We start from the raw sequence: 24,454 nt of genomic DNA, 5'->3' as shown, positions 1-24,454 counted from the left end.
TGGGTGTTTATCATGAGGCTCAGACTGGCAGAGCCGGTGGTGCCAGGGTCTGTGCCAAGCCTTTACCGCGCATTCACTCCTTTAATCCCACAACAGTTTGGTGATGTGGGGCCTGTGATTATTCCTGTTCTCAGATGGGCAAACTGGGGTTTAGGGATCTTAGATGTTTGGCCGACCTGTCCATGGCTGTCTCCCCGCCCTGGCCTGGGTGTGGGCACATGACCAAAGTCAGGTTTCTTGGAGTCTCTCTGGTATGTCTCTCTTGAATTTTTCAGGGAACGCTGCCCCTCTGCACCCATGGTGGCTGGGGCTGGCCATGCCCTTCTTCCCCCCACACAGAGGCAGCTGGTCTGGCGCGGAGAGTTCAAGGCCACACACATAAAGCAACAGGGAGAACCACCATCTGCTGAGACCAGGGACCTCTCAACCCAGCTGTGCTGCTCCTTGGTGCTTCTCAGTTATGTGAGCTGTTCAATCCTCTTTTGCCTAATATTGTTTGAGTTGGGTTTCTGCCACCTAAAAAGTCCAGACTAATAAAGCATCTCATTGAGCCAAAACGCGAGCATCTGACAAGTTCTTGACTTGCCCGGCAGGCAATTTTGTTTCCCAGAAAATAGAGGAAGCAACCAGGGAAATTGCTACCCTGGACCTAATTTCGATCAACATGGACAAATTGGCTGGTGAAGTGGATGTGACATGTAACTGGTGAGAAAATGGTCACAGCATCTTGAGTCAGTGGGGATTTGGGAGGAGCAAGTTGCAAACAGACTTTAAAATACACAGTTAAAACTACTATGTTGTTATATCTATAGGATTCAAGATGTTTGGTGGCCCTAAAAAAAAAAAATGCAGCTCATTAAAAATTAAAATATACTCTATTTAAAATGAAATATACTTAGTAGAGTCAGGCTTTAGGAAATATCAATTTAGCACAGTAGTAGGCTATATTTGAAGAACCTAAAATTATAGCAGGATTGGGAAAACATAAGATTTAAAGTTTTTAAGCATAACTCCTACAACCTAGCTGTCAGTAGAGAGATCCAATTTAAAATAACAATGCTAAACTAGTACATTATAGCAACAAATGTTACGCTCGTGCCTTTTACAGTGCGGCGGGATGAGATGCGCGGATACGACAGAGGGCTGGCATCTCACAATCCATAACAACGGGCAACAACTGTTCTGGGCATCTGTTAGCTCAGCGAACCTCTTCTGTGGCACTTGTCAGAGGACAGTGAGGCCTTTGCTAAATCCACATCCGACTGCGCCCAAAGGACACACCTCCTGGTACCAGGACCTTATATTATCTGAACCATTTTTAAAAATGTGATCAGAAATAGACACAGTTCTACAAGAGAAGGGTTTGCTTTCAGAGCACGGTTTTGGATTTGCTAAGGCTCTTCACTTTATTTTGGGCCACGGACACCAGAAAATGGGATGAAAGCTAGAACCCTCTCCTTAAAGAAACACACCTACATGCAAACTTCGGCAAGTAATTTCAGGGGATTCATCAAATTCAGAAGGCCAATTATGGAACACAGGTTAAGAATTTTAATAATAAATCAAATAAAACGGACTTAAACAAACCCTAGCAAAATAGGCTAGCTAACCTTGGCCCCGGGACATAAACCTCTCTAAACTTTCTTGTTCTCTAAAATGCAGATATTAATGACTTTTGGTTCATAGGGTTGAGATGATAAAATGGGATATTACATTTAAAACTCAGTGTGTGGCACATAGTAAGTGCTTGACAAATATCAGCTGATGGCATTTTATTTATCTATTATTATTATTATTATTATTAGCAGGACCTACAATTTGTTACAACATTTTCCTTAGCAGAGCACAGTTTGTCCTAGGATTTCATAAATGACTTTCTGCCTGGTGGGATTAATTAACAGACAAATGGTAGCAGGGACCTGTTTAAGGTGTGCAGCTGACCTCCTGTTTCCAGCATTATTCACTTCTCAGGTCCTCAGAACAGCGGGGTATTCAGTGTAGACAGAAGGAGGGAAAAAAAGTCTGTCTTTCCTTTTCCTGTGTATAGGCACATTTAGAGCAAGAGCAAAATCTCTCCTGAACCACATTTTGGGTTTCGAAAAACTGCCACCAGTCCAGCAACCATACCCTTTGTGAATTCGGTCTAAGCCTTGCCCTGAACCGGCAGCATTTTGGCTGTTATTCTGCTGCACAAAATCCGTGACCTAATTCCTCCGTGAAGCCCAAATGAAGGGTGTGGACAACAAACAGATTAGAAATTTGGCATCTTTACAAAAACAGTTAAAAGACTGAATGCCCGACAGAATTTAAATAAAAGGAAACTTGCTCTTATCTCCTGGGGCCTTGGAGGTTCTCATCTAGACAGATGTCAGGCTCTCCCCCAACAGAGCCCTTGAGAAAGCCATCGCACATCAGTAGGACCCAAACACCCTGACCGAGAGGACCTCCCGGGGCCCTGCTGCCAGCTCCATGCGCTCATTGCCCAGCTATGGAACCCACGAGCCTGGCCTTTGGCACTTTGCAGGCTCCTCACACCATCTCTTCTGGACATTGGTTTGTGGGGACATTCGTCTCCCCGAATACTCACAAGAACTTTGTGGAGTACGCTCGTTCTCAGAGCACTGGGATGTGGGCTGCCTCAGCTTCTACCCCGTGCAACGCTCCCTCCCACCGGGGCCTTTGCACCTGCTCTTCTCTCTGCCTCCACAACCTTCCTTCCCCTCTTCGCCCTCCCACCTCCTACTCACTTGCAAGATCTCGACTGGATCAGGAGCCTTAAAACATGCTTCATTGCTCCCACATTGCCCCTTCACAGCACTCATTACAGCGTGTCATGGAATATTTTCACTTCTGTTTGAGTCAAGTCTGTCTCCCCTTCCTGACAGTACACTTCACCCTAGAAGCAAGTACACCTGCCGTGTTCACCTCTGAGCACCCAGCACATCACAGAGAGCTTGCCACGTAGCATGGCTTCAGTGTGAATAAAAGACAGTGTAATTATCCTCATTTTATAGGTGAAGGAAGAGACCCAGAGAAAAAAAGTCCCTTCTTAAGGTCACAGCCCATTAGCAGAAGTGCTGACCCTTGCACCCAGCAATCCTGACTCTAAGCCATTTCTCACCACTCCTGTGCTGCCTAGGAGGACAGCTTTCTTGCCATTTCTGGGGAATATCATTTCAAGTTCTGGTGCCCCCATTGAGGGAGGGTGTCCAAGTTAATCACAGGCCCAGCTCTCAGTAGTGGCAGAACCGGCCCTGCCCCTTGCCTGTGGCTGACACCGCTCCCCCAAACACCCACAGCCCAAGTCAGCATGACACTAGCATCGGACAGCCTGGTCCCCCTCATTCCAGGACCACTCAGCATCTCTCAAGTCAGGCCTTGAAGGCCCTGCAATTACTCCCACTCTCCCAGGAGCCAGGAGGGTAGGGATGGGGGTAATTAAGGAGGAGGGTGACAGGCCCTTCTTCCTCACCAAGAATATCTCCCATCCCCTGGAGGCATTTGCATCCTAGGCTTGATTGCCCGTTCTCTCTCACTTTCACAAAGCTGCTCACTTCATCACTTAACTCTTTCAGCATTCTGTAAAGTTCTGGTCAGAAGCAGGGCTTGGCGAGCCCTGAGCCACGAGGCTGGGAGCTCCGTGAGTGCGGGGAGCCTGTCTGACTTGCCCACTGCTACAGTGCCAGGCACACAGGCAATGCCCAATAGGTAGTTGCTAAGTGAATGAACTGAGAGGTTACCACGTGTCCGGGACTTGGCAGACATCTATGTCCAGGGACTATTAAAAGCTGATTTGACAAGCTGGGAAACCTAGGTTCAGAGATTTAAGAGACTCGCTCAAGGTCAAAACATAGGAAGCGGTGGAGCCGGAATTGAAAGCACCAACTGGGGAAACATTAGGATGGGAAACTCAGGCAGGAGGGTAAAGATGTTGATTACCCTACAGATGTGAATGTGGGGGCAGTCTCAACACTAGGAAATGTGTTCACCAGGGATGGGGGAGAGGCTGGACGGGCAGTTTGAGACTTCATGAGAGGTTCCTAAATGCTAGGTCAAACCAGTGGGTAACATGCAACAAATTTACAAACCAAGTACAAAGTCCAGATTCCCAGGGTAGTCAGGGTCCATACAGACATTGTGCTACTTGCGGAGACTTAGAGGGACTTCCCAGCATGTAGCACAGTGTCCTGCAGCAGAAACCATTCAGGGACCCAGGCACCGAGGGATCGATGCTCATGGGAAGGGGGAGGCCTAGGACTTGCAGGGAACTGAGTAAGAAGGAAGTGAGATGCAGAGACCCCCAGAGTGGGAATTGAAAGGCCAGTCCCGTTCTACCCCTGCATGCTCTGGTTCTCATGCAGCTCTCTTCCTCTCTCTGGTCATCACGTTCCCCATCGTTACAGTCTCAAGTGACCTCTGGAATCCTCCCACCTCTAACACCTGTGTGACTATACATACAAGTAAGTTGTAGAGTCACAGCATCTTAGGAATGGTCACCTAGCCCAATTCAGTACGGGAATTTCTGCTCTAGCATTCAACAGCTGGTAAGAGATTCTGTTGAATAGCTGTAGGCCTGTGCTTCTTAACCAAGGATGATTTTGCCTCCAGGGGACACCTAGCAATGTCTGAGATATTTTTGGTTGTCACAGTGGCAAGGGGGTATGTTATTAGCATCTCATCAGTAGAGGCCAGGGATTCTACAAAATATCCTTCAATGCACAGGACAGTCCCCATACCAAAGGATTATCTGGCCCAAAATGTCAACTGTGCCATGGTTGAGAAAACCTGCTTTAGGCAGAGGGACTCATTTCATCCTGCAGGAACTCCTGGCCCTGGGCATTTGTGGCTACAACAAGCTGGCTAGGAAGACGCACTGTGTAACTGCCTGCCTGGCCTTAGATCTGCACTGTAGGGAAACTGGAAGAAAGGGCCCTCACTCCCTCCTAAGACAGCTATTCACACATCTGGAGATGGCTAAGCAAAGGAGTTCAGCCAACCGTGAACACCTGTAGAGTCAGTACTTGTGGGATTGATGTCAGGGCTGAGGAGGCAAGGTCAGGAGCAAGGACTCTCGGGGAGCAGGCTAAGACTCTAATGCAACCTGGAGGACCAGGTATAACAAAGGGCTGTGGGACTCAGGGAGGAGGGAGTGTGTTAAGCTGTGGGGGGCGTAGGGGGCATCTGGGGGGTTTATGGAATGGGTGGTGACTAAACTGGGCCTAGAATGATAGGATTTTCAAAGGGGGGCATGGGAAGACAAGCGTTCTTATAGAAGACAAGGCATGCAAACAAAACCCAGAGGCATGAGGGCCATGGGTTCATTTGAGGGGCTGAATACCATCCTAACCACAGGGACAGCCTGGTCCACCCCGGCCCGCCTGCCTCTGCACCCCAGCCACACTGACTCCCCTAGGTCTCCAACACTTGCCATTTCTTCACCCACTTCAGAGCCTGGCAGATTCTGTCCCCACAGGTTGGCGCGCCCCATCCCTCCCATCTTTGCCCAGTTAACTCCCACTCATCCTTCAGATCCCAGGTCCCAGTTCTTCCTCTGGGAATCTTTCATGAGGCCCCTCCCCTCCCTGGTATGTGCTCTCACTGTCCGATAATTCTCCCCCTCATAACACATATCCAGGATGACAATTATTTGTATGATTATGGACCGTGATCCATCTCCCCCATTGGACTGCAGGGCAATGGGGTTAGGGCTGTGGTTGGAACTCACTATGTACCCAGCGCAGAGCCTGCCCGTGGCAGGGGCTCAGGAAATAGTTGTTGAATGGAGGAAGATGCAAGTGAAATTTGGTAGCTTAAGTGTTGGGTTGATTCAAGGATGAATGGGCAGTTTGAGACCTCACAAGACGGTCCTAAATGCTGGGTTAAACTGGTGGATAAGGAGGGGCCCCACAGGCCTCTTCAAGGGGGTTCTGGGAAGAATGCCGTGATGCCCTTGGATGATGGCCTGGGTGGAGGATGGAGGACTGAACAGAGCCTGGTGACTGATTAGGAGACTGTTGCAAGAATCCTGGAGCCAGAGGGCTGGACCCGGGGAAGGGGTGGAGGGAAAGCAGCCCCGATTTGCTTCCAAGAGACTGCAGTTTCCCTCCCCACTCCTTTTGGTACCTCCTGAGAGTCGCTGGGAAGACCCAGGCCACAGCCTGGTGTGATACTCTGAGGTGCGGGGAGAAGGGAAGGGAGATGCTGGAGACAGTCTGCAACTCAGGCATCCCTCTGAGGTTTTCTGACCGCTTGGCCACGTGCACCTCACCTCCCACCCCAGGCAGAGCCAGGGGAGTCTGCTCAGAGCACTGCCAGGGCAGCAGGCCAGCCACGCAGCCGGTGGAGGCGCACGGGGATGGAAGGCAGATTACATGTCACTTCACATTAGCCACTCCGGCAACTTTCCCAAACCACCCAGAGAGGGGCGAACTAATCGCAAATTTGAGGATAAGCCAAAAGCAAAGATAACACTGAAATAAAAGGAGATCGTATCTCCTTTCCAGGCATGTGTGGATCAGAATGCCTTACAGGGAGTGTCAGATTCGCTTACCTGTGAGGTACATCTCCTCCCCTTCAGTGAACATTTGGTGGCAGCGCACACATCTGGCACAGGTTGGGTGGTAGTGCTTCCCTCCTGCCTATGGGAGTAAAAGCAAAAAATAGGAGGTCGGACCTGGGACTGTTGTCTGGTGGTGCAGGTGGGTTTGAACATTTCCTGAGCATCTTCATGACCCTGAGGTTGGATGGGAGTCTACTCAGGGAAGTCCAGAACTACCTAAAAATCCACCCAGGAAACTTAGTAATTCCACACCATGGGTTCCTTATGGCAGTTCAGGGGACTTCTCTGGACATCTGCACTTCTGTTGTTGCAATGGGAAGGCCCTTGGGAGGCTACTGGTCCCACCTCATTTCCAGATAAGGAAACAATCTTGCTTTGAGGACACCCCAGCATGGGCCCCATGAATGGGGCCCTTACCACTAGCAGCACAGCAGATGATCTTAAATGGTACATGGACTCAGGATTTAATAACAGTGGATCAATGAAAAAAAGAGAAAGTACATTTTGGTGCAGTATGCCTTTAACCTCTATCCCAAATTTACTAATCTACATTTTTAAAAATGAGAACAGGTGTGAGAGTTGGAGCCTCCGCAAGCAATAGAATCTAGCTAGAACTATATTTAGCTTTTTGGTTATGAGCAATAGGGTAAGTGATCCTGGTTTTCCTGTTATGCTATATAAGTTTTCTTAGATGTAAATAAGCCAACTTAAAGAAAAGTTAAAGTATTAGTTGAGAAAGAGTACAAGAGTTTCACAGCCATGGCATAAATTGTGGGAGTGGCATGAGAAGGACAGACTTTTAGTACCCAGTGGACAAAGAAGGGGATTTGCAAAGTTGGGACCTGTTGGGAGCCTCTGACCCACAGGCCACTCCCAGACTGTTGTACCTGAGTGCCTCCACCCCTATCCTCAGCTCACCCCAGTCCGGCCTTGGGTGAGCCCCCTTCCCTATTTCCACTGTCCTTCTCTACGATTATTTAAAGTAAAAATGAAAATAGCTTCAGAGAAGGTTGTGACTCAAGGTCTCACTGAAGCCAGGAGCAGCATTGGGGCTGGACTCCTGCGGGCCAGTCACCAGGCAGCCCTCACTCCCACGCCGACAGCTCTGACACTAAAACCCCAGCCAAGAGGACGGGATGGGCCAAGGCCTTTCAGTGGCAGCTCCAGGATTTCTACCTGGGAGGAGCTTGGTGCAGAGGCTGGGTTAGAAGGTGGGGCTTGTTTTGAAGGAATATTTTGCATGTTAGGGCAAGGTTTATGGGGGGGGGGGTGCCTGGGGGAAATGGATGGATATTGGGAGGGGTTGTTAAAGTACCTCCCTGACACCCAAGCCATCACTTGGTCTGATGCTAGTGAGTTCCTTCCAATTCAAAAATTATAATTGCATAATGCTGAAGGCCTATTTCCAAACCTTTTTTGGGGGGTGTTTGGGCACAGGCTTGCCTGTTCTGGAAATACTTGATTTAGTCTGAACACTTAGCAAGAATGCAAAAAGGACAGATTTTTTTAAAAGGAACAAAAACCCTCCACTATTCCTTGTTTTAGTCTTGGTGGCATGCATGGCTCCCGCCAATGATAAAATGTCCTTATCGTTGTCCAAGCAAACTGTGTTCAAACTTTGGAAGGAGCCTGCTATTTTCCCAAGCTGCGATGTAGTGGCACTGATTTCCCCATACCACGACAGGGACAATCGTCTTAATTAGCAGCCTCTTCCTACTTTGTGTCTCTTTTTCATTTGAATTATAGACCTGTTTTTGCAGGGTGGCAAGAGCACATCGGCAAAGCTGAAGCTTGGCATCTTCCTAAATGTCGTGCCTTGCCGCCCAGCCCCGGCCGGAAGAGGCTTTGTGTCCCTCTCAGCGCCCTGGCCACGGATGGCATTGAAAACAACTTGAGGCGAGGGGCAGGAGGGAGGGGAGTTGCCAGAGCAGCCGGCACCAGCATAGGGAAACCAAGTCAGTGAGACAAGATGAGATATTCTGTCTGTTAACAAACTGAAGTCATGAAACCTGGGAAGAAATAGCGCAAAGATTTAGGACCTGAAACATTGGGCCATATCAGAGAAGACTGAGAACCACACACAAGGTTAGGAAAAGCAGCGCCAGGGCACAGGTCTGTGGTTCTCCCTGGCGAGGACACAGACTAGGAAGGAAGGCATGTGACAGGCGCTCAGCACACGCAGCTCTGTCACTGAGGAAGGGATTGTGGAGTGGCCTGGGGAAGGAATGGGCAGGGGAAGCGGAATTTAATTAAGTGCCTATTGTGTACCTGGCAATTTGCTGGGCCCTGTAGTGGGCAACTGTTATTTTTCCTGGCCAACATCCTTCCTCCTTCTTCCAGAAATAGCATCAGGCCTTTCCTGGATGGGACTTCCCATTCCCCACATCAGTCCCTGTGGTTAAGCAGGGCTGACCCCACCAATAAGTCTATTCCAACTCTGGTCCCAGATACTGGTTCATAGATGAGCCCAGGATTGTCTAGTGAATCAGTCCCAGGATGTTTCCTAATAAAGAAAGAGAAGCTCTCCTTCCATTGGGGACGCTGGCTGATAGGCAGGAGGTAAGCCCGGAGTGACTGGTGTCCCAGCTTCCTCATCATGAAGGAGAGCCTTCCTGAGAATAAAGTCAACACAGAAGAAAGTGGAGCCAAGGTGGGGAGATATTCCAAATGCACTTGTTTGAGGCCTGGATCCAGCTGTGCCTAAAGCCAGAACTACTCCTGGGCTCTTCATTGTGGGAGCTGATAAATTTCCTTTTGGGCCTGAGCCATTTGAGTATAGTTTCTTCACTTGCAACCAACGAAGTTCCGACTAACTAAAAAGGAAAAACACACCGTGTGTGTCTCCCTTACTCTCACACTACTACCACATTCACAGATGTGTAAAGTGTTTCCCTCCACCGAGCAATTCTCTGTGACATCAGCCAGGTGTCCTACAATTTAACTCAATTCTGATACTGTCTACCTGAGTGAGAATCAGACCCCGCAGGGTAAAGGCTCAGTCCCACAAGCCTGTCCCCCGCAACCTCTGCCCCGACACACACTTCTGATACCTTCTTAAGTCCCAGGTTGTCACCTGTACTTCTGACTATAAATAGGGGTGCTCACGACCCCCGACTTGGGTTTTATAAGTTGTTGGAATGGCTCACAGAACTCAGGGAAATGCTTCTATTTGCCAATCTATTATAACAGGACACGGTAAAGGATGCAGATGAACCTCCAGATGGAAGAGATGCCCAGAGAAAGGTCTGTGTTAGAGGCGAGGAGCGTCCATGCCCTGTCCAGGCACCGCTCTGCCTGCTCGTCCACTTGCTCACTGCCCCGGAAGCTCTCTGGACCATGCACTTCTGGGACACTGGAGGTTTCATTACACAGGCATGATCACTGAGGTAATGATGATTAACTCAATCTCCAGACCTTCTCCCTTTCCAGGAGGATGTGGGGCAGGACTGAAAGTTCCAAGTGTCTATTCATGGCTTAGTCTTTCTGGTGACTGGCCCCCGACTAGGAGCCCACCAAGAGTCACCTCATTAGAACAAAAGACCATCCTATCACCCAGGATATTCCAAGGCTGTCAGGAATCAGAGTCAAAGACCAAATACTAGAACAAAAGCTGCTCCTAGTGCTATCGCTTAGGGAATTACAAGGGTTTTAGGAGCTCTGTGTCAGGAACCAGAACCAGAGACTAGTATATGCATATTTTTTCTGTTATTTCACACTAACATATCCATTATGTTAATGTGAAATAAAAACATATGTATTGCCATTAGGAGTTAAATAACAGTAGTATTCTCTATTGATAGATAAAGGCTCTAAGACTCAGAGAGGATGATTTGTTTAAAATTTCATGGCTAGACATGGTAAAATTGGGATACAAGTCTGTTTCACTCCAACCATGTATTTTTCATGACATAACATTACTTCAGAGACCCTCTGAGTGCCCACGCACTGTAGGCAGAGGTGTGGGATATAGGAGCCTGGAGTTCTAGATTTTGCTCTGCCTCTACCGGAAGTACTTCACGTGACCTTGGGAAAGCATCACATGTCTTGGGGCTCACTTTTCTCATCTGTGAAATGAAGAGGGTGAACTAGCTGATTGCTAAAAGTCTCTTCCAGCTCTAACAAAAAAAAAAAAAAAATCAATATGTCCAAGATGCTAATGGAACCTTGTACGAGTGGAATCAATGGAAACGTAGTCACAACAGCTTCCTGAGAAGAAGAGGCTCCCACGATGCTAAGAGACAGCAACAGGCAGGGAAAGGCAGCCGCTGCTCACACAACTTCAGAGCCTCTTGGAGATGCTGGGACAAACTCCCATGTGCCGCCCTGCGTGTGGTCAGTTTTCTTCCTCCTTGAAAGTACTTTTATGATCTCCCATCCCACCGACCCTTTACCCCACTATCACCTGCATGCCTCTCCCACACCATTGTGCAGACCTAACAAACGGTCCTCCTGCAGGTGACATTCTCCACAACCCAGAGCTTTTCTCAGGCCGCACAGCCCTTAATGGCTCTGCAGAATCTGACCACCACTCTGAATGACCTCGCCATCTTTGCTGAAGGCCTGGCCTCTCACTGACCCTACCCTGTTCACCAGTCCCCTACCCCTGACTGCTCTTCCTCTTTCCCTGATAATTCCTCAGTCTCCTCCTGCCACCTGTAAGCTGCTAACCCCCAAAGCTGCCTTCAGACCTTCCCTCCTCCCAATCCTGATGACTCTCATGGTGCTATTATTCAAATCCAAGTATTTTTTAGATTGGTCCCTCCAGGTCTGAACTTTGTCCCCGAGCTCTGATCCATATTTCTGACTGTCCTCTTGAAACCATCCTGGAATTTCTGTCACAACGTGTCTCAAACGAACTCACTGTGTTTCTGCGAAGATCAACTTCTTTCCCTCTGCTCCCCAGTTCTGCACAGGGTAACACCTCATTTCCTCTCACCCAGGCTTCACACTCGGGTGTGACTATTGGCCTCTCCTCTTTCGATCTTCATATCTACCAGTTGCCTCAGAGTTGCAAAGTTATTGGAATTCAATTTACATAATCTTGGAGACAGGGTGGTTGATGTTTCCCCTGCCACTGCACCTCCTGAGTCCTTCCTGTGGGGTCATGGCCTCCTTGCTGGTCCCCCACTTCCAGTTTCTTTCCTTCAGGTTGAGCCCATGTACGTCCCATTATCCTGTCAAAGGTGCAGCTCTGAGCTGGTCACTTCTGCTAGGTCTTTCCACAACCCCCACTGCCAACTGAATTACATACAAACTCCCCACCCTGGAATTGAGCCCTCAGAAACCTGGGCCCAATACCCTACCTGTGCTCAAGTGTCATGGCTTATCTTCCACATTGCCCTCCTGTGCTCCTTGGAAATGCTTAATAGTTTATCAACCCTGTGCATTTGTCTATCTTATTCTCTCTGACTCCTCACAATCTCTTAAAAACATAATCTTATCCTGTTGCTCCTTGGTTTACAACTGTCCAGTGGCTTCCCATTGCACACCGGCCTTTTTCTCTGTTCCCTGAATGGGTCAAGCTCATTCTTCCTCTAGTTTTTCACATGACAGCCTCCTTATCCTTAGGGCTCAGCTTCAGTGTGTCTCCTCAGGCAGTCCTTTCCTGGTTGTCTCTCCTGCTGAGCCCAGATGTGGCTGCAGAATCCTTCTTCACACAGTACTGACTCCAGATAGCCACAGCCAGCTGGCCACATCTGTCAGAATGTTCGCAAGAGCTAACCCAGTGTGCTGTCCCCCCAGCCACTGTCAGATGGGAAAACTGAGGCCTAAAAAAGCAAAGATATTCACCCCCAATTTGAGGATGAGTTAGCAGCTGAGTGAATATTAGAACCCAACTGTTCCTGCTATTAGGCTATTGTTTTTCCTTTACACCAAACTCTTTCCTGTTTCTAATTCGTTAAGGTAGTTGGTCCCAAAGCACAGGTGGCTTCCGGGGCCTACAGGTGTGGGAAGGAAGGCCAATGGACAAGGAGCTCAGACAGGGCTCAGCAAGGGTGCTGCAGGTTGTCTCTCACTGGCAGAGCAAGCTATGCATTGGAGGCAGAGGAGAGCTGTTGCCATGGTGATGGATCAGCCAGAGAAGGGCTTAGGGAGCAGGCTGCTAGACAAGCTGGTTCTTAAATCAGCACATTTACCAAATGCTTAAAAATTTTTTTTTAATGCTCCCATCCTCTAGCAGGGTTGGGAAGAAAATCATAATTGTCACTCCCTAGTAATCTACCTGAGTGTGCTAGATTACTCATTTCCCATCACAGTATTTTTGAACCAGGAATAATTTTGTCTAGCTTCTCATTTGGGGGTTGCCCAGAGAAGCAAAGTTATTGGCTCAAGGTCAAGTAGCAAGCTCAGCTGGGGCAGAGGATGTGGGGGAGGGGGAAGAAGGGGGTGGAGTGACTTTCTTCACCCTCAGTGATGACTTTTTTGGAGTCACAGGCCATCCCGCTCAGACATCTTCACAGTTAGTTGTACCCACTCACCTCCAAGACCCTGCCGCTGATGTATCGGTCACATGTCTCGCATTTAATGCCAAACTGGGAGTGGTAGTCGGACTCGCAGTATGGAACGCCATCCCTGCAAAGGGAAATCCGCATAAGAAGAGGAGGTTGGGGGGCCTGGGAGGCGATGTGGAGGTTCCAGCACCTGCAGCGGACAGGGACTGGGCCAAGATTAGAAGCACTGGGAGCTCGTTCAAAATGCCAACTCCCTAGATACCCCTCAGATTTATGGAATCAGATAACTCATGGGGCCCCAAGAACCTGCATTTTGACACACCCCCTGAGCATGTCTGGGAGCCCCTGGCCTGCTGCTGGCCAGGTGTTCCTTTTTTAGTCTTCTTCTCCTCCTCCCCATAGGTTCTCCAGGCCCATTCTCTTCCCTTTACCCCAAAGGGCTCTTTTAAAAATATATTTAAAAATTTATTAAGAGTTACTTTATTTACCATAGATAATACTTGTATTTGCCTTTGGTACGTTACAAAGGCATAAAGGAGAAAGTCTTGACCCTCCTACCAGCCCCTCCCAGTTTCTCTTCCAGGAAAACCAGGAGGTAATCAATGTGATCAATTTTTAATATATCCTTAAGGGCTCCTATTGTAATTAAAAACTTCACCTGTGGTGAAAGAATCACCTGACTGTGCTCCTGGATCAGTAGATAACAGGAACCTCTCCTGACCACCTCCTCTGTGCTCCATTTTTGCCCAGTGCTTGTAACTTATCAGGCAGTAATAAGATTGTTGTTAATTATTCTTATACTACCCCCCACTACTAATAGCTACTAATGTTTATTGCTTGGTGTGTGGCAGGCCCTCCAATGGTGGTTTCCATACGTTATTTCATTTAGTCCTTAAGGCAGCCCTATGAAGTCGGAACTGTCAGTCCCCCTATTGTGTGGCTGAGAAAAGCCACCTCGTTGGACCTAGAGCTGGATTCATACCCAGGCGGTCTGTGTTCTCACCCAGATTTTTGTGAGGATCAAAGGACATGACTCCAAGGTGTCCTAGAGCTCCGCACAATGCCACCTGTAGTGAGCACTCGGCAGATGGCAGGCAGAAGAACCCCCATGACTGATGAGAGAAAGGGGTCTTCAAGAAGGATGTGCGGGGGCTCAGCTATCAAGGGCCAACGTGGAGGTAGTTGGGAACATCAGAACGTTCAGTTTGGCCCTGGGCCCTCCCTCATTCCAAGGACTAGATCTGATGATATCTCTCTGAAGTGCTGATGACATCCGTGAGAATAGAGGAACATGTCCCCCACTTTTGGGTGTAACGGTACTGGCTCACACATGGGAGAGACCTAAGGGACAAGCATGTCAGTGTTCCGTCTCCAAGTCGTTGCCATGTCAGGATCACTGGGAGCCCACCCTGAACAGCAGGGCACTCAGTGCATTCCTGAAGGAGAGGCAGCAGCGAGGACCGATGCTCAGCAAAGTCGGGAGGTGCAAGTGTTGTTTGTGGGCCCATGAAACAAGCCCCCGCCGGGTCCTCCCAACCCTTCTGCATTCTGTGGGTGTGGGAGGTGACTTTGCAGGGGGAGAAAGTCATTTGTCATGAGGTAGGGACAATGAGCCAGCAAACCTTGGGTATGAATGCCAACATCACCTCATTTGGGTTGGTAAGGCCTTGGGGAATTTGAAATATATGTTTAGTTCTAAAAAGAAGCAGAAAATAAAATTAATATTTACTATGTACTTATTAGGTACAAGGCACAGAGCTCTGAGCCTTTACACAACACAGCCCTATGAGGTAGGTCATCTTCTTTTTATATAAATGAGGAATCTGTGACTCAAATTAAGTGTCTTGCCAAGGTCATGCAGGCTGGGCTTCTAACCTAGGCATCAATGCAGAGTCAGTGCCTTTAACTACCTGCCACTCGGCTGGTGGACGGATAAAGAGCCCAGAGACAGGCTGCAGAGGCCCAGGGTGTGGTGGGCAGTCCAGGCCGGGCCTCCTTGAGAGGTGCTCTGAGCAAACTCTTACTCCCCCAGGGAACTCTGACTTAGGCTCCCAAACTCAAGGACGACTGGCTGGCGACTCACTAAGGGCACTCTTTACTTGGCAAGCACAGAGGGGAATGCTAAAATCCTACTAACATGGCATTCAATATGGTCTCAGCGATGTGACCTCAGTTCACCTCTGCAGCCTTGGGCCCTGCTGCACCGGAGTACACGCCTGAGCTCCAGCAAACGGGGTGGATGTGTCCCACACCTCCCTGCCCTTGCCTGGGCTTGGCATTCCACCTAGAAGCTTTCCTTCTTTGTATTTTCAAATTTTATCCCCCTTCCTAAGGTTCAGCTTAGATACCTCCATCTTCCATGAAGCGCTCACAGATCTCAGATTCCACTTCCTGCGAGTTAGGAGCGATCCCTCCTTTCCCTGAATATCCCCAGCCTCCACATGGACCTCAGACACAGAGCAGTGCTGCCTGGCCAGCCTCCATCTCCCCTTCGGCTGGCAGCAGTACCTCGCACCCCTCTCCACTTGCAGCTACTGTGGGCCACAGACAGCTGCTCTCTGGCTCCAGGGGGCACATCCTCCTTGACAGCGAGTGGTCAGGAACGGGCGTGTGGCCCAAGGGTGGCCAATAGCCAAGTAAGAGGCCGCTGTGGGAGTTTGGCTGGAGTTCTTGTGAAGGAGGACTTTCTCTCTGCTGGGCTTGTGATGCTGAGAGAAAGAAAGCTTAGAGTTCCTGGTGGTCATCTCACCATTTGGGGAAGGGCTGCTTGAGAATCAATTCAACACAGAAGAAACCAGAGCTGAGAAAGAGAGAGAGAGACTGAGAGACAGAGAGACACTTCAAAAGTGCTGATGACGTCTCTTTAAGCCCCTGGATTCAGCCATGCTGGAAGCTAGTACGCCTCTGGCCTTCCCATGGCTATGAGTCAGTGAACTGCCATTTTTGCTTTTAAGCGAATCTGAGTTAGGTTTCCTGTCACTTATGATCAAAAGGTCATCAGGAATACAACTTCTCTTGAGTGCTCCCTACTAAAAATCCCCCAGGGTCGTAATTCTTTATGTGTATAGCGTATCTCCCTTACGAGACTATAACTCTCCTGACAGCAGAAGCCACATATGCTGTACTTTACATGCTCGTTATGTCCTGGCATCGGGCTGGAGAGTAGCGGCTAGGAAGTGTCTGGGGTCGTAAAGTATCAAAGCTGTGCGTGTCTGTGGCCATAATTTCCCTTAGGCACTTGAGTATATACATGTGGCCACTAGACCTCGCAGGAAGGGGGCCTGTCTAGTGCCATAGGTCATTAGGAGCTGGGCCCTCTCTCCTGAAAACTTTGTGCGCCCATCATCTCCTCTCATCTTGATTGAATTCCTTCAGCAGCTATATTATTGACTATGGATTGGGCACTGAGCAGTGACTAAAACAAAGCCCCTGCCTTGATGAGGACAAACATTAATATTATCACTGGAGCAACTTACTTACTCCCCTGAGCCTCTGGTTCCATAGCTTTTAAAATGGGGGTAAATACCTCATAAGGGTAGATATGGTGTTTAATGTGATAATCCATAGGTAGCAGTTAGTCTGTTCCTTGAACATATTAAAAACTTAATAAACGGTAGCTAGTATTATCATCATTATTGAAAAGTTAACATGGCTAAATATGTAATTGCAAATGGTGTTAGCCTGTATGAAGGAAACAAACAGGGACTATGGGGGCCAGTACTGGGGACCCGGAGGTGGTAAGAGATGGTATGAGGCCCCTTCTGAGGAGAGGGCAGGGTCCGGAGACCAGAGGGAAGGAAGGAACATGTAAAGAACGGAGGAGAACATCTCAGGCAAAGGACACACGGCGGCGGGAGGGTCCAAGGGTGGGGGAGATGCTGTTTGCGGCTGAAATGGGGTAGCTGGATGGAAATGAAGGAAGTGTCTACTAGAGATTAAGGTGACAGCCAGGTGGGGCAGCCTGGTAGCCTGGGGGGAGCGCCCAAGAAGCCCGGTGAGGAGGGGGAGAGAGACCCACTTGCTGATGTACTCTCCGGTGAGGATCACGCTGCAGGTCTGGCATTTGAAACAGCTGACGTGCCACTGCTTGTCCAGTGCCAGGAGCGACTGGCCGTGCTTGATCTCCTCCTTGCATCCAGCACAGTCTGCAAACGCAAGAGGACGCTGCTGAGCAAAGCACCCTGGGCACCCCGACCACTGCCATCGTCTGAGCCCAAGTCAAGGGCACCTCTCTGTGAACACCTTTCCCACACCTCCCGGCCTGGCCCTGGCACCTATCCTCAGCTCTGCTGGGTGAGAGAAAAAGCCACCGGAGCACTGCCCTCTTGACAGTAGTGTGAGGCTTCCTCCAGAAAGTTCCCTGCTTGTCATCCTGACCACTGTTCATCCAAAGAGGACCCTGCGCTGCTTCTGGCCTGCTTTCAAGTAGCTAACTAAGCTCCTGCCACTGCCCATGACCCAGAGCTCTGCAGCATCAGCACCGCCTGGGAGCTTGCATGCAGGCCAGCAGCGAAGGCCCCACACAGACCTTCTGCATTTTATCAAGATCTCAGCTCACAATCAAGTCTGAGAAGCACTGCCCCAGGAGATGCACTTAGTATCTATTTTTTTTCTCATCCTTAGACTGTATGATCCATGGCAAGGATCCTGTCTATGTTGTGTGGTTCAATCTATTCTCTTGCCTAGCACCATGCTCAGCATGAGTATAAATGAGCAGAGCTTACAGTACCCAGGCAAAGGATACAATTTTCCATGCCCGCCCCTCTCCAGTGTGCTTCTATACCATCCATTTGCCTCCCCAAGCAGCAAGGATTAAAAAGTCTGATTAGACTCTCCCAAAACAGAAAGGTGCCCTTATTATTCATCCCCATCACCCTGGGATGTGTACTGGGGCCAAAAGAATGTGGGGGGCCCAGTGGTTGCCTATCGATCAACCAATGTCTGGGGAGGAGCAGGAAATGGAGCCATGTCCAAGCTACTTGGGAGATGCTGGGAATTGGGGCCTAGCCAATCAGATGGTCCACTCTGGAGAAGGAAGGGGTCATGGGGCAAAGTTTACCAGAGGACAAGCCTCCCTTTTGGCGCCACAAGACGAATGCACACTTTGGAGAAGTAGGGAGAAAGAAACACCACGTGGGAGAGCCTGGCTGGAAGCCCTCCCATCCAGCTGGGAGCCAGTCCCAGGAGAGAAGAGGATGAGCCTGCATGTCTAGGAGGGGGATGTGTGGCTGCCGGTCGGGGGGAGCCTGGGCCCTGAAAGGTGGTGTGTGAGGCCGCTCCCCAGTACCTGCCTCTTGGCTACTCAGCCCCTTTCTAACATTTCTTAGCAGGAGTGTCTTCAATTGCAAAACGCTTCAAGTCCCAGGCTTCCAGATGGGGGCTGGGAAGATATTTGGGGGTTTATTTTTTCCTGGAATAAATTTACCCTCCACCCCCATTCCAGAAAGCACAGGCTTCAGAATGTAATAGTTTAGAGAGGTTAGGAACCCCCTGCCCTTTTAAAGACAGACAGGAGCCTGAAGTGACTTGCCCACACTTGGCATAAAAGAATCTGAGGGTTCAGGTGTCTGGTCTAGCTTTCTAGGCCACAAATACTGTACTTGTGTCTCCATGGGCCTCCCAATAGGGCAAACAATTCCATAGGGGCTCAGAGTTCACAGAGCATTTGGTCACAGTTTCACCAAATGCAGGAATCCACAGCATTCTTGACAGCTGGGCACCATCCTCTGCTTAGTCATCTCTGGGGATGTGCAGCTTGCCCTTTTTGAGAAAGTCTACTTTGCCTCTGGACAAACAAGATTGTCAGGACCACCTTCTTCATACAGAGCCAAGACCCAACCCCTTGTGACACCCCTACTTTATGCAACCAAGAGTAATCTACTGCTTTTCCCACATATTTCCTACAAATATTTAAAGACAACTACAATTTCTCTCTTATTCTTCATTTCTTATACTTCACTTTTCCTTGCTTGAAATGGCCATCCACTGATCAGATTCACTTGTGGATCCCATGGACATAGGCATGTTATTGGCCAACAACACAACTCTCTCCCTCTCCAAAAAAACTTATTTGAAGGGCTTCATTCTTTCATGGCTACATTCTAGCAATGAGTCCCATCTCTCTAAATTATAGTGATCTATCTGGGATGAACTGAGCAGCTTGAGTTAAAATTTAGGAGGTAGTATAATGTAGTGGGTAGAGGCTGGGTTGAGAGTTTACATTGAGGGGTTCACTGGCAGAGGGGAGAATCCCAGCTCCCCCATTTACTAATAGTTATATGACTGCTAGGCCCCAGGTTCCTCATCTGAATATTTTCCTTGTAACATTGGTGTGAAGATGAGCCGAAATTAAGCCTGTAAGGACTGAGCACAGCGCTTGGCACATATGTGCCCAATATGTGGTTGCTGTCATTATTATTTCATGTTCTCATGTTTTTAACCCATATTCTCTGCATTCTCCAGTCTCTGATCTGAGGCCAGGAGCAATGCCCCTGCTGTAGGCAAGGCCTGCCGACCCCTCCTGAGAACTCTGGGGTACCTTTTCCATGTAGCTTTTCTTTCCGTGTTAGACTACTTCTTCTCCATTGTCTGGCTTCATATTTATCAGAACCCTCCCCCCGTTTTTCTTTCTCTTTTTACTCCTGGCCACTGGTGGAGTCTTGGGCACCCCATCCAGGAGCCCACAAGTCCTGTGTCATCACCACAGCCTCTCCTGAGCTGGTTTCTGCAGAGCCAGCTGTCTACTCTTCATACGTTACCTCTCTATTCCAAATTACAGCCTTCGGCTGGCAGGGGATGTGATGCCTCCACCTGCCCCTCCTAAATCCCTCAGTGTATTGAGGTCTCTAAAGAACCCAGACAGCCATCTTTAGTTTAGTTTTTTTTTTTTTTTTTTTTTTTTTTTACTGCTTCATTCGTTTCACTTAGATCAGCAAAAATGAGTGGGTTATGTGAATCATAGCAAACTTCCCACCTTGTTTGAGGCAACTAATCCAGGGACAGACCCGTTCCCAATTACAAATCATGTCTTTTGTAGAAGGTGTTAAGGGGATAGGCTCCAGGGCCAGGCTGCCTGGGCTCACATCCCAGTTTTATTACTTGCTGTCTGTGTGACTTACTTATGGTCTTTGAGTCTTATTTTTGTCATCTGTAAGACAAATTACTCTTATTTCCCTCAGATAGTTGTAATGATTAAATGAGATATTATATACAGAAAACTCAGTGTATTACCTGACAATAGTAACACTCCAGGTTAACAGTGGTGATGGTGGGATTGGTGGTGAGGGTGGTAGTGACAGTGATGATGGTGATGGTGGTGATGTTGGTGGTAGTGCTGGTGATGGTCGTGATGGTGATGATGTGATGTTACTACTGCTGCCGATTCTTCTAGGTGAGATCTGGGCCATGCCTGGCAATAGTTACAGGCCATTTTTGTTAACAGTGGTGGTGATGTGGTGGTGGTGATGTTGGTGGTAGTGCTGGTGATGGTTGTGATGGTGATGATGTGACGCTACTACTTCTGCTGATTCTCAGTGAGATCTTTGCCATGCCTGGCAATGGTAACAGGCCATCTTTGTTAGCAGTGGTGACGATGTTCGTGATGGTGCTGGTGACTGTGATGGTGGTGGTATTGGTGTTGATAGTTATAGCAGTGATGGTGGTGTTGGTTGTGGAGGATCATAATGGCTATGATGATGCGTGGTGGTGGTGGTGATGGTGATGGTGGTAGTGATTGTGTTGGTAGTGATGGTGGTGATGGTTGTGATGGTGATGGTGGTGATGTTGCCACTACTGCTGATTCTTGTCAGTGAAGTCTGTGGAAAGTGACATGATTTTTTTCTCCTAACAGTTCCCGAGTATTCTTCTTAACCGCTTTTGAGTAGATACTACTGCTTTATCAGAAAGTCTTTATTCACTTTCCAGAGACTAAACTTCACATTCCTGTACATCAAAAATACATCATGTTTTTCCTGCTTCTTCTTCCTTTCCCATGATATGTTCCTCATCTTAGCACTCTCTACAATCTGGTTTGGTTCCCTCTATCCTTTGGAATTTAGCAGACCTTCCAACATTCCCCATAGTCACTGGCAGCATGGACAGTGACAACCTTCAGGCAGAAAACATTTCTATGATCCACAGGTTGATGTCTTCATGAGTAACAAGATGAGCCATAGTCCTGGGTACTCCCCCCAGAGTACCACCTATATGCTCCCTTGCTGCCCACTACTCATTCTTCCTCACCTTCCTCTACCTCCTGATTTGCAGAATTGCAGTGGAGACATTAAGTAGCCAGTCTGTCCTTGAGGACACACTCACATGCAAGACTCCCCACTCATCTGAGGGACCTCTCACCTGTCTGGGACCTGATGCTCACAGCAATACACGACACAAGCTGAGAGAAGTAACCACAGATTCAGGAATGTTCTTCTCAGTTCTCCTTTGATGTGTTTCTAGATTAAACCTCCAAGTCAACAGTATACCTCACTTTATATTTAGAGAGCATTTTATACACTATGATGCATGTTAGTCTGATTCCTGTACACTAATACATTTGCTTTCTACAAAGCTGGGTAAATTGAGCCTCGGGGAGGCTACATAACTCCCTTGCATCATGTAGAAGGTTGGCAGGCCCCTGATTCCAAGCTTCCCTCTCTCTACTTCCTCACAAGTGGTTCCACCGGTCTCTGGGCACCTCAGCAGTATCAGTCACAGGGCCATTGGTCCTGCCTCCCAGCATCCCGGCTTTGCTGTCATTCCGCATGATGCTTTCAGTGAGTTATGACACATAACAGTGTGTGCACTCAGCCGCCTTGAGATGAAAACCTGCTCAGAGCAGCAAACTGTTCCTGAGCATCACCAAGGACATCAAAGGGAGCACTGGCTATACAGCTCCGGTTAGACTGAAAGGAAGGAAGGCGAGGGCGGGAGCCTTCCCACAGTCTTTCTCCCCAGGTCACCACACTGGGAAGACTCTAATGGAGCCCCCGAGAGCCGAGTCCTGATGACACGGTTGTTCCGTGCTCACCCACCGCAGTAGGATGCAGCTCCAGCACGCTGACTCTGCTGGTGCTGTGGCTGACAGCCCCCTGCACCGGCATAGTGATGCAGCACAGGAGGCTAATGGGTTTTCATTGATTCTGCCAACAAGGTCAATGAATGTCATGTAACGTGAAAGAACACTGGAGCCTAGCATGGTTTGCTGAGACCCAGGGGGCCGGGTCCGTGTGTGTATGCACGGGCGCATGCTGTTAGCAGCCTGACAAGAATGTCTGGAAACAGTCATTTAGAATTTTACTGCCAGACACACTTGAGTAGAATGGACATTCCATAAATTAGAATGACTGTTCCAAAGTACAGTCCTGATCCTCAGTTTTTCCCCCAGATCTATGGTTTAGTGACAAAACATAACATTTATGATAGCATGGCAGATGTCCACCTCGTCCCAAGATGGTGATCCTGAATCTTAGGAATAGTGAATGAATCACCCAGGAAGCATGTTAAGAATGCATATTTCTAGGTTCCATTCCTGTAAGTTCAAACTGGGCATGGGAATCTGTATTTTTACCAGTTCTGCAGTGAAGCTGATGCAGCGGCCCACAAACACTCTAAGAGACATGAGCACAGCCCTTGTGGCTTGCTCCCACATTTTCTCCTTTGGGAGACATGCCTGAGTATTCTTTTTTAGTGGAGTTTACAAAAATGGAGAACCACTGGTGGTAGAACACTTGGTCAGCTTGGCTGGGGTGCTCTTGGGCACGTGGATCCAGAGGGGAAATAAGATCAGGAGCCCAGCTCATCGCAGAAAAGCCCCACCTAATGGCACAGGCCATCACTGTTTATAGCCAGGCAGCTGCTCTCCCTGCGTTTGTGCTCAGGGAAGCTTGTCGGTCTGGGCTATATGCCAACTGGGTCATGATTCAGAAGTCCTCCAGGGTGGGAACCTCCCCCACTTCCCTCCAGGCCTGCAGGAGCCATGAACGGAGCTGGGACAGGGGAGCCCTGGTAGCAGTGCCCGCAGACAGGGAGGTGCCCAGTGGGGAGGACTCACGGCTTGGTCCGCGGATCTTGATGGGCTTACTGCTCGTCATGGACTGGGAGCACGTCTGACACACACATTCCTTCCCGCTGAAGGTCACCTTGTCTCCGATGGGGAAAGGCTTCCTGCCAGGGGGACGGGGAGAAATTCAATACCTTTTCTCAGGAGGGATTCTGTGTCTACTGGTGACCTGACAACACGTGTGCTCACAGCTCTTCGGTAACACACACAGCTTACCTTCTAGAGCACCATTCACAGGGCCAGGCCAAAGAACTGCTCAGTTGGGCCAGGACCAGAACTGGAGGCCCACGTGGGCTCTTTACATGGTTTTAACACTGGGAGGACCACAGCACTTAGCTGAGCTTACATTTCTCATCAGTAGAACAGAGTGGTTAGTAATCCCTCCTCGAGTTGTTCCTTCTTCCTAGAAGGACTTTTCCCATCCCAACCTGATTGATCCATGTATGTCTAAGAGAACTCATTCAACTCCCAAACTCACTAAATTTCTTCCTTTCACCATCCAGGAAGTTTAGAAGTCCACAAATAACCTCTTCCTCCCCTCTTCTGCCTCTGTGCCGTTTGAGTTCCATAGCACAGAGGTCGCAAGCTCATACATGGCCTGCCTCCCTAACTAAATATAAACTGCATTCAGAATCCCCAACTGTCGATCCCATCATTTAGCTACTCCTGCACATGAAGCTTGAAAACCTGTGATACAGACTCTGAGCATAACCCCTGATTTAAGCTGCCAGTAGCTCTACTGCCCCTGTGCCGGTGGGCAAGAGTCAGGGGACAGTGTCTGTCGCATCATAGTTCAGGCACTGACTCGTGATGAAAGGACATGGCATGACCTTGAGGAGGCACTACATTGCTATGGGGCTTGAAACAATTTTATAGTGCATGGACCCCCTCTTCCCTTAGTGGGTCTGAGAATCCAGGACCCAGGCCCGGGTTTGAGAGATGGATAAATCAATGAACGAATCCCACTTCTTACACACCGTGCTATTGGGCTCAATCAGAAGCTCTAGTTGGTAACTAACAGGTGGTTATTTTATGGGGAGAATAATTAATCTATACATTCCTTTCCCATTTAAAAATGCATATATATATATATATATATATATATTCCAATCATGTTTTGTTTTAACTTATTTGTGGGCAGGGCTGAGGTTTTGTTTATTTTTCATCTCCTTAATGTGGTACTTGGCATACAGTGGACCCTTAATGTACATTAGCTAAGTTAACAAGTGATTGGGATGCTGGGGGTAGGGGTGGGAAGGAGGGAAGGGTTGAGCTTTCCTTCACCTATCAGACACTGAGAGGCTAGATGATTATCATGATGATAAGGAAAAGAATAATAAAAGCAGACATAATTATGTACCAGTCACTGAGCTAACTAAGGTCTTT

At 48.7% G+C, this 24,454-nt stretch overlaps 1 protein-coding gene across 1 annotated transcript in view; it reads right to left on the bottom strand.

Moving 5' to 3' along the window:
* ABLIM3 (actin binding LIM protein family member 3) overlaps window positions 1–24,454 on the bottom strand; it is a 100,246-nt gene that overhangs the window by 28,713 nt on the left and 47,079 nt on the right. Inside the window, exons 5-8 of the mRNA XM_090288367.1 lie at window positions 23,060–23,172; window positions 17,030–17,156; window positions 13,039–13,132; window positions 6,551–6,638 (exon numbers count right to left, since the gene is read on the bottom strand). Coding sequence (XP_090144493.1) covers window positions 6,551–6,638; window positions 13,039–13,132; window positions 17,030–17,156; window positions 23,060–23,172 — 422 coding nt within the window. The remainder of the gene's footprint in view (window positions 1–6,550; window positions 6,639–13,038; window positions 13,133–17,029; window positions 17,157–23,059; window positions 23,173–24,454) is intronic.

The sequence above is a fragment of the Furipterus horrens genome, unplaced genomic scaffold (genome assembly GCF_987537825.1).
Source record: "Furipterus horrens unplaced genomic scaffold, mFurHor1.1.pri manual_scaffold_10, whole genome shotgun sequence".
NCBI classification, from domain to species: domain Eukaryota; kingdom Metazoa; phylum Chordata; class Mammalia; order Chiroptera; family Furipteridae; genus Furipterus; species Furipterus horrens.
This window is presented reverse-complemented; position numbering and strand designations above follow the sequence as displayed.